At 40.0% G+C, this 10,579-nt stretch overlaps 2 protein-coding genes across 2 annotated transcripts; both read right to left on the bottom strand.

Annotated features, from left to right (window-relative positions):
* Window positions 1-4,565: 4,565 nt before the first annotated feature.
* On the bottom strand, window positions 4,566-5,240 carry LOC148699289 (uncharacterized). The gene has a single exon (XM_088684077.1). It carries the CDS (start codon window positions 5,238-5,240, stop codon window positions 4,566-4,568), a length of 675 nt encoding a protein of 224 aa, XP_088540203.1.
* Window positions 5,241-8,634: 3,394 nt separating this feature from the next.
* On the bottom strand, window positions 8,635-10,229 carry LOC137721085 (uncharacterized). The gene is made up of 3 exons (XM_068460204.2): window positions 10,014-10,229; window positions 9,696-9,825; window positions 8,635-9,267 (listed from the first exon to the last, which is right to left on the bottom strand). Exons 1-3 carry the CDS (start codon window positions 10,138-10,140, stop codon window positions 8,670-8,672), a joined length of 855 nt encoding a protein of 284 aa, XP_068316305.2. The 5' UTR covers window positions 10,141-10,229; the 3' UTR covers window positions 8,635-8,669.
* Window positions 10,230-10,579: the final 350 nt, after the last annotated feature.

Here is a 10,579-nt window from a genome sequence, read left to right as displayed (position 1 = left end):
CAAACTTGAAGTTGGTGACACCCTAATTGTCTATCTATCTGTCTCAGCTTCAGCAGTCAGTTCCGCCCTTATTCGTAGGGATGGTAATATTGAACGACTTGTCTACTACGCTAGCAAGGCTCTACACAATGCAGAGACACAATACTCTAACATTGAGAATTAGCTCTAGCATTAGTCATGTCTGCTCGGAAACTTTGCCCTCACTTCCAAGCACACTCCATCATCATGCTTACCAATCACCCCCTCCGACAAATACTTCAGAGTCCTGACACTTCGGGGCGAATGATCAAATGGGCCATAGCACTGGGAGAATTTGACATCTCCTACCACCCAAAGATAACTGAAAAGGGAAAGCAGTTGCAGATTTCATTGCGAAATTCACTTATCCCGTTGACATTTCTCCTACACCTGAGGCAGCGGCTTCATCAACCCTGGAAACCCGGAAGGTAGAACCAACACTCCCAGTATGGACTCTATATGTTGATGGCTCATCCAACCAACAGGGTTGTGGAGCAGGACTAGTCCTGACTACCCTCGACAAAGTGGCAATGGAGTATGCTCTCCGCTTCAAATTCAAGGCGTCAAATAATGAAGCCGAGTATGAGGCCCTTTTAGCAGGCTTACGTTTGGCCAAACACCTTGGAGTTAAACAAATTAATATCTTCAGTGACTCCCAATTGGTGGTTAACCAGGTTACGAACAACTTTGATGCTAAGGATAACTCCATGGCAGCGTATCTTGCGCAAACGCAACTTTTGCTCAAGCATTTCCACTACCAGATCACCCAAGTCCCTCGAGCGGCAAACAGTCATGCAGATGCTTTGGCTCGCCTCGCCGCAGCAGTGGAAGACAAGATTGGGAGAAAAATTCATGTCGAATTGTTGGCAACATCAAGCACCATGGTCACAGAAGTGTGCAACTTGTAACAGGGGGATAGCTAGATCACCCCAATTTATAAATTCCTTGTTCATGGCACTCTCCCAAATGATAAAGTCCAAGCTAAATAGGTTTGATACAAGTCTACCCGCTACCTGATCATTAATAACCAACTCTACAAGCGAGGTTTCAACCTACCATACTTACGGTGCCTCACACCTGCGGAAGCGAAAATTGTCCTTCAAGAAATACATGAAGGAGTCTGCGGAGATCATGCTAGATCTCGATCCCTAGCACACAAGGCTTTTCGCCAAGGATATTATTGGCCAACACTCCACCAAGATGCCATCAGAATATCCCGCTCATGTGATAAGTGTCAACGATACGCAACTATTCATCACTCCCCTCCCAAGCCTCTTACTCCTATGATCAGCCCTTGGCCCTTCGCCCAATAGGGACTTGATTTGATCGGCCCAATGCCTGCAGGAAAGGGCAAGGTCCGCTATGCAATCGTTGCAGTTGACTACTTCACAAAGTGGGCCGAAGTAGAACCCTTGGCAACCATTACTGAGGCAAAAATAGAAGACTTCGTATGGAAGAACATCCTTTGCAGATTTGGAATTCCTAATGCGATAATCACGGACAATGGGCGACAATTCGACAACAAGAAGTTCAGGATGTTCTGTTCTAAGTTCTACATCAACTTATGTTTTGCCTCCCCAGCTCATCCCCAGTCTAACGGACAAGTTGAAGCCATCAACAAAATAATCAAGCGCACTTTGAAAACCAGCTTGGACAAAGCTAAAGGTTGTTGGCCAGAATTTGTACCCCAAGTTCTTTGGTCATACCGCACTTCATATCAGACTTCAATAGGAGAAAATCCATTCTCACTTGCCTTTGGTATAAAGGCTGTTGTCCCAGTTGAGCTTGAGCAAGCAACGTTTCGAGTCCAGAACTACATGCAAAGTGAAAATGACAAACAACTCACCCTCAACTTGGATCTAGTCGAGGAACACAGAAACTAGGCTCACTTGAGGAATGTCGCCTACAAGCAGCGCATCTCCAACTACTATGACTCAAGAGTCAAACCTCACTCTTTCAAAGTAGGGGACTGGGTATTGAAGAAAAGACTACTCTGCGACAGAGTCCCGAGTGAAGGCACGCTTACTCTGCGACAAAGTAGGGGACTGGGTATTGAAGAAAAACCGTTTGAAGTTATTGGCATCAGTCACCCTGGTTCTTACAAGCTCAGGAGCTTCGATGGTAAGACCCTTGGCCATCCATGGAACGCTGATCACTTGAAGTACTATTACAAGTAGACTCACACTGTACAAGTGTTGAGCTACGGCCATTTGGCATCCTATGTAATGAAGGCCATTTGGCATCAATTCAATAAAGAGGTGATTTAGACAACTTGGTCCTAACTCCCTTACATCCCTATCACTGAAACGCTCAGGTTCAAAGCTTCAACACGAATGCTTACAACATGAAATAAAGTATAAGTATATGTCAACATGACATATATCCAAACAAATGATCCCTTCATGCATAGCAAAACATTCATAAGCATCACTCATGTCAATCAACATAAACATCATACATTCCAACACATTCATACATAAACATCATACATTCCAACACATCCATACATAAGCCAAATGTGCTTCGAAAGGGTTCAACACACTTTGTGTCATTCGACACTTGCTACAATGTGCCTCGACACCTTGCCCTTATTCTCACCAACCAAGTGATGAAATGTGAAGAAAGAACTCATCTTCATGCCACCAACGAGGTGATGAAATGTACAGCCTATACTCTCCTTCATGCCACCAACCAAGTGAAGAAGGAACTCATCTTCGTGCCACCAACTAGGTGATGAAATGTGATGAAAGGTGATAAAAGAACTCACATTCGTACCACTAACCAAGTGATGAAAGCAACTCACCATTCATTACACCAACCAGAAGACGAGTGGTACAACTTTTATATGTGAACTCCTAGTATTCACAAATAATCAAAAACTCTCAAGCTTTACAACTCAACTAGGGGAGCACTTATGCCTAACAAGAGTTATAGTCACCAACAAAGTCTTATTGCAAGCCAACAACGGCTTCAATGCATGGTATACAAAGATCAACCTCTTCAGCCCTCTTACATCTGCTTCAGACATTTCTCCTCTGAAACAATGCAAACACTACAACTCGTAGAAAGCTTCACATACTCTTGATCAAGACTGTTTGAAGTAAATTCAATTTATATGGTTCATCCAAACCTTCGATTACTACAAGGTGGGGCTTGCATCACAATCTCTTGCTCAACAGTGTGGAAGCAAAATTGGTATATGTTGTCTCTCCCACATTTTCAAATTTCTAATTTTCCCCAAAAATAAAAAATAAAAAATAAAAAAAGAAGAAGAAAAGAAATTGGGAAATTCAACAACTTCAACAAATGTCAAAAGCCTTACACACTCTTGATCAAGATAGTATGAAGCAAAATCAATTTATGGTGCAAACAAAAGCTTCAACAAGTGAAGGGCAACAACCTCAAAAAGCTTCACACACTCTTGATCAAGATAGTGTGAAGCAAAATCAATTTATGGTGCCAACAAAAACTTCAACAAGTAAAGGGCAACAACAATTCTCAAAAAGCTTCACACACTCTTGATCAAGATAGTGTGAAGTAAAATCAATTTATGGTGCCAACAAAAGCTTCAACAAGTGAAGGGTAACTACAATTCTCAAAAGCTTCACACACTCTTGATCAAGATAGTGTGAAGCAAAATCAATTTATGGTGCCCAACAAAGCTTCAACACAAAAGCTTCACCTACAAAGTTTCAACATCAAACAAAGCTTCATCAATGGAGAGCAACTACAATTCTCAAAAGCTTCAACACAAAAGCTTCACCTACAAAGCTTCAACACAAAAGCTTCACCTACAAAGTTTCAACACAAGAGCTTCACCTACAAAGCTTCAATACAAAAGCTTCACCAACAAAACTTCAACACAAAAAACTTCACCTACAAAGCTTCAATACAAAAGCTTCACCAACAAAACTTCAACACAAAAAACTTCACCTACAAAGCTTCAACACAAAAGCTTCACCAACAAAGCTTCAACACAAAAGCTTCACCACCAAAACTTCAACATCAAATCTTCACAAAAAAAAAAAAAAAAAAAAAAAGGGAAAGAAAGAAAGAAAGATGAGCCTAGGCCTTCCTTTCTTTGGGCCTAACAACTTTCATACCAAATATATATGAATGAGGAGTTTTGGGCAACCACTTAGAAAGGAAAATGGTGAAGTTTTGTTTGGAAAATTGCCTACTAGCAAGACACCTCCCTCGTCAACTCCCTCGACTGGAGACTTGGGGGACTTCTACCGTATACCACTACACCTTGGTACTCAGAAATTTCGCAACTACTCAGTGCCTTGGATTTTTCAAGTCCCCAACCGAGAAGTTTTCCTCACTCAAGAAATTAAGGGAGCACTATTTCAACCCACAGGGTCCCACCCACGAAGTTTCAACATTCAAACTTCAACAAAATAAAAAATTCAAAGAACTTAGTGAAGGATACCTTAGTGTATTTAACACAACACGTTGAATGAAGTAAAGCTTATTTATTGATATCTTCGATAAATTACAAATACATGCATACACATGAATCAAAATAAACAAACAAGAGGGCGCCTTCACAAAGGCTGCTCAGGAAAAGTCTCAACACTCGGCAAAGTCCCAGAAATAGGAGGCACCGGAGGGTGATTATTTGGAGACTCAGTACTGGGCAGAACCCCAGAAAGAGGAGGCACCAGAGGTTGATCATTTGGAGCTTCAGTATGTGATACAGTCCCAGAGGACGAAGGCAACAAATGCCTTACAAACAAACTCACAAACCTCTGATGATCATTTAAAATCTGACCCTCAGATTCCTGTAATTGGTCAAGCTTTCTCTTCATGGTTGTAGCATAGCTATGTGCGAGCATGTGCAACTGTCTATTCTCGTGCTTAAGCCCTCTGATCTCCTGTTTGAGACTTATCACTTCAGCCGCCAATGATTCAACTTGGCGGGTTCGAGCAAATAGGCGTTGGGCCATATTAGACATAGAACCTGCAAATTGAACATTGAAAGCCAGAGAATCCTTAACAGCCAACTCATCGGATTGTTTGAAAAATAGTCTGTTGTCTTTGGGAGTAAGAAGATTCTTGACCACCACCGCAACGGTCATATCATTCTTCATCATAGAGTCCCCAATAGTAAGGGGACCAGTAGAAGATAAGAAGGATGGACGCCATATGTTATCTTGAGGAGACATGGCTACCTCTTCTACAACATTCAAGTCCAAACGATGGTCGGAGGGGCCAGACATTCTGAGAAAAGATAAAGAAAAAAATGAAGTACAGTAAGTCTCAAAAGTACGAAGATAAGAGAAAAATTCCTACAAGCAATAACTTTCAGAACGGACTCCTTGAACTTAATTGGTGCTCCTATAAAAGAAAGAGCCAGATCTTCAATAGGGCTGCTTGTTCAAAAATCGAAGAGGCACCACTCTCCAAATTTCGAGAAGCGGATTTCCTGGGTTAAAATTTATTAGCAATCTCCACACGCGACATCAGTTCCTCGGATACCAAGGACAACTTTGCCAAAGAACTCTGACAAAGTTAAGACAGGTAAATGTTGAAGGCCCAGTTACCCTACTATTACCCACAAAGATAAAGGAATAGCACCACTGCTTGATTATTGGAAAATCTTTATGTGTGTCAACCTATGTGCTCCATGGCAAAGCAGACTTGCAAAAATGCCCAACCTTTCTTCACATCTGAGAAAACACTCCCAACAGGATTGCTTGCCTAGAAATCAAAGTGGCACCGCTCTCCGAATCTTGAGAACCATATCCCCAACAAGATTGCCTACTCAAAAATCGAAGACGCATCGCTCCCCGAACTTCGAGAAGTCGGATTTCATTGGATAAAATTTGTCCACAATTCTCACACGCAACATCAGCTTTCTGGATACCACAGACCACTTTTTCAAAGTGCTCTGACAAAGTTAAAACATGTGAACCTTGCAACGAGCACTACATTCTTTTGACCGAGAAGAGTAAAGGAACAGCATTACCACTCGCTGTTGGGACAATTCCTATATATGTCGACCTTCATCCTCCACAGGTAGGCAGACCTGCCAAACAAAAAAAAATGCTCAACCCTTCCCCACATCCGAAATAACACTCCCAATCTAGCCTCTCGAAATACTCCGTTTTCTTCTCCTTCAATAATACCCATGCCAACCAGCCACATCAGAGCAAGAATATCTCATATCATCAAAGTTGAAAGCAAGAGTATCCCATATCATGCTTTTTCCTTGTCTTTTCCTTTACCCTTGCTCTTACCTGCAGGACAAGGAAAAAGAATGCAATCAGTCGGAACCTGAAATCAAACTTTCGATCTAGAATTGATTGCCCAGAACCCTTGCCTGGTCGCTTGCCTAGCATTACTCTCGAGTACTCATCCTCAACTGTTGTCAAGGTCATGAATTCCTTCGGCAAATACCTCAGAACAGTTGGTACGATATTGGCTCTTTACACTGAAGCTGCCAAGTATGGATGAGTCACTGAGAAGTAGTGCTTTAAAGGACCATTTAAATGCAAAGGTTGCGCACCATTTCTGCTATACAAAAGATTGAAGCAGAAGGTTCAACGGTGAGCTAGAACAGATCACTACAGCACGACGCCCTTTCTTGTGGAACCGCACAATCCAGACGGAAGAGTCTAAGTCAAATCCAAGCTCGGCATCATTGCTTTAATTGAAGAGATTGAGAAGTCTCAACAGCCTTTTGCTAGCACCGTCGTCGAAGAACAAAGCTTCGCCATACCACATCTACTACTTTGTCAAACAGCAAAAGTATCCCATATCATTAGGATCGAACATACTTCAGGTCTGACGGACTTGTTTTGACCCTCAAATTCTGGAGTCGGCTCGCTCCTTTGGAGGAAACCAGAAAACCCTCCAACCCAGTTCAAGAATACACCTGTGGAAAGTCAAGTACACCAAAACATGTGCCGATTCGTCTATCTTCTCCAAAAACAAGAGTACCTCATATCATCTATTCTCCCTGTTTCTTCTCTTTATCTTTATTGCTGAATGAGAGACAAGGAGAATGAGTGCAATCAGTAGGAACCCAAGATCAACCTACCAATCTGAGACTGATTGCTTGGAACCTCGATTGCTTACCTTATCTGTCACCTCCTTCGGCAGATCTCCTCGCTTAGAGACTTGGGGGACTCCTACTATATGGTTTGTATCGCACTTGACCAAACCCGAAACTCCAAGTAAGCTTCAAATGAAAATGATAGATTACCTTGTGCGTCAACGCCAACCAAAGATACCACTCCTGGATGAAGGAAAAGTACTTCCAAGAGAAGATGCCACATCTACTTACAGGACAAAGAAGGTAAGTGAAGGCGACACCACACTTCGGTACTTGGAAGTTTCGTGATTACTCAATGGCTTGGATCTTGCAAGTCCCCAACCGAGGAGCTTCCTTCACTCGGGAACTTAAGGGAGCACTGTTTGTACCATACTTGACCAATCCCGAAACTACTAAGCACCGGTCAACAACATACCGTCAAGGACCCACAAGACTTTTCCTCCAACCAGGAGGCCAATCACAACATGACACATGTCGGTATCAGAGGCCAATCATAGTGCAACACGTGTTGATATCAGAGGTCAATCACAACATGACACGTGTCAATGTCAGAACAAAGCTAGAAACTCTCTTCTATAAAAGGGGATCATTCTCCCACAATAATCTCTAATGTCATTTGTACTAAACTATTCACTAGAACTCACTAAAAGAGAGCTTGAACCTATGTATTTGTGTAAACCCTTCACAACTAATGAGAACTCCTCTACTCTGTGGACGTAGCCAATCTGGGTGAACCACGTACATCTTGTGTTATTTACTTCCCTGTCTCTATTCATTTACATACTTATCCACACTAATGACCAGAGCAACCTAGCGAAGGTCACAAACTTGACACTTTCTATTGTCACTTTGTGCAGTAAAAAAAAACTAAACGGTTTCAATTATGAAATTTATATGGTGAATATATGTTATTCAAATGAAGGATATGTGCATTTCCCTATGGGGGAACACAAGCATATCCTAAACTAAAAAAAAAAAAATGGAATAATACTTGCATTTCCCTTTTGGAGCCCCTTTGTGGGATGAGTTCATTCCCTCACTTGCAAACAATGTATCTTCACCATACAAGTTTCATAATCAAAACCATATATATGTTCAATATCTTCATCCTCATTTGAAGATCATTCCTACAAAAAAATAATTTGAATCAGAGATCATTGGGTCATTCAGATGTATCAAATAAATCAGTGGTATAATTACCAAGTAATAATGACGAACTGTCCATTTACTTGATATTTTTGGATGACTAAACGATCGCTGTTTCAAATGATTTTTTGTATAGATGATCTTCAAATGACGGTTAAGATATTAGATGGTTCCGATTTTAAAATTTCTAAAGTAAAAATACTTTATTTCCATGAAGGAGAATGAACTCATTCCCTAGGAATATACAGTATTATTCTAAAAATTATAATACGTAACATACTACAATAAGGAAAACAAATTATATTAGATTAATTATTATTTATTCAACAACCATACTAAAAAATGATAGTACCCAACATACTACAATAAAAATTAAAAAAAGAGAAAAAAAAAAAAAAAAAGCAGGAAAAAAAAAAAAAGAAAGCCATATACAAATTGCTTTAGTTCAAATACATGCTTTTGAGTTGTTCCAAATATCCATGTCATCAAAGGAGAAGAAGTAGTCCCTCCTACTCATCAAACCTTCTTCCTGTTGAGTAGTACTACAATTGGCACCTATTCTTCTTGTTATTGATGTTGTATGGGCCATAACATCATCTTCTTCAATCCAAAAGTTTGTGAAGAGATCATGTTCCTCCTCTAACTGCAAACCAGACAATAATAGTGCTCTTTCAACAGTACTACTACTGTCTTTGTTATCATCACCTAACAAGGTTTCACTAATTCCATTAATCTCTATAGGTGTTGATGATGAAGTCACTGCCAATGGCTCTTGTAATAACACTAGATTATTATGCTGTTGTAAATTAGAATTAGTTGCAGCTAATTTACTGCTCAAATAATTCAAGTTTTTGGAGAAGGTTCGTGGTCGAGGTCGTATTACGTCGGTCTTTGTTGTTTCTACTTTAGCTACTTGTTGTAGGGGTTTATGACTTTTCAACTTGTCACATGAAGCCGACTTCTTCCTCCTTAATCGAGTACTCCAGTAATTTTTCACATCGTTTGCTGTTCTTCCTGGAAGTCTTCCGGCAATCATTGACCACCTAAATTGTGTACATACGTGGAGAAAAATTAGAAAATCATTCTATGTATTCATTCACCAGAGCCAATAAAGCCCAAGTCATTCATTTCATAAGTTGGAGCAATCATAACTTTTTGAAAGCCCAACTTAAGGAAACAAATTTGAGCACACCAATAATATCATCGATATTGTCCACAACTTAACATCTATTAGTAAGGCCTTGGTGATATTAAGAGTTGAATCTTGCATATGTAAATTGTAGATGTTTGGTTATATTTCTGATGTAGAACTCTATTCTCCAACCGTTATTTTCAATCCAAATCTTCTAAAATATATATGTAATTTTGAATTGTAGATGTTTTGTTATATTTCCGACGTAGAACTCTATTCTCCAACCGTTATTTTCAATCCAAATCTTCTAAAATATATATGTAATATTGCATGACTTGCCTGTTTCCTACTAGTTTGCGAAGTCTGATCATTAGATCTATTTCATCCTCTCCAAAGTCTCCTCTTTTGATACTTGGCTTCAAGTAGTTCAACCACCTCAGTCTGCAGCTTTTCCTGCATCTGTTTAAACCTGCAAACAAACTTACATTCACTTACATGCTGCAAATTAAAACCCTAAAACCCTCTCTATCTCTCTATTATATATATATATATATCGTGAAACACATCCGTATGATGTTGGACTATGAATCTAAATAAGCTAGCTGACTCTCTCAATAGATTACTTACACTTGAATATATGTGTTGTTTGATAATTACCTGCTTTGAGAGGAACCGGATGCCATTTTCCTTCACCATGCTGTTGAACGAAGTGCCGGAGAAGATCGTCTTCCTCTTTAGTCCATGCACCTTTTCTCACTACTCCCAACGAATTACGCTCTTCCATCCCTTAATTTTTAGTTTGATGCTATGTACGTCTGCGTTTGCTTGCTTCCAAACACGTCGTCCTGTCCGTCTAATAAAGGCCATCTAAATCCCAGGTACGTACGTGCATCTCTACCATCCACACAAGTTAAGGGAAGACAAAAACTAACGTTAACCCTTACTCGGAACATTTAGGTCCAGTTGGTATCCTATTTGAAAACTTTTATCATTTCTCAAAACATTTCTTACGAACATTTCTTGAAAACAATTTTCTTTAAGACTCAAAAACTTGATTGGTTTGTAATTTAAAAATTTTAAATCTTACAACTTAAACTAGACAAAGAGATCTAAAAAAAGGGAGTCGCATAAGAGGGAGAAACAAGAGAGAGAAGGAAAGAAAGTAAGAGATGATTGAAGGAAAGAGAAAGAAGAGAGAGGACCAAATGAGATAGAGAGGAAGA

Source organism: Pyrus communis, chromosome 1, assembly GCF_041283825.1.
Source record: "Pyrus communis isolate YQ-2024b chromosome 1, ASM4128382v1, whole genome shotgun sequence".
Classification (NCBI taxonomy): Eukaryota; Viridiplantae; Streptophyta; class Magnoliopsida; order Rosales; family Rosaceae; genus Pyrus; species Pyrus communis.
The sequence above is the reverse complement of the archived record's forward strand: the minus strand, read 5'-3'. Positions and strand labels throughout refer to the sequence as shown.

Coding starts and splice junctions, on each gene's coding strand:
- LOC148699289 (XM_088684077.1), bottom strand. CDS start 5,240: ATGTCTGGCCCCTCCGACCATCGTTTGGACTTGAATGTTGTAGAAGAG.
- LOC137721085 (XM_068460204.2), bottom strand. CDS start 10,140: ATGGAAGAGCGTAATTCGTTGGGAGTAGTGAGAAAAGGTGCATGGACT. Junction 9,826..10,013: donor TCCGGTTCCTCTCAAAGCAG/GTAATTATCAAA, acceptor GTTTGTTTGCAG/GTTTAAACAGATGCAGGAAA. Junction 9,268..9,695: donor CGCAAACTAGTAGGAAACAG/GCAAGTCATGCA, acceptor TACACAATTTAG/GTGGTCAATGATTGCCGGAA.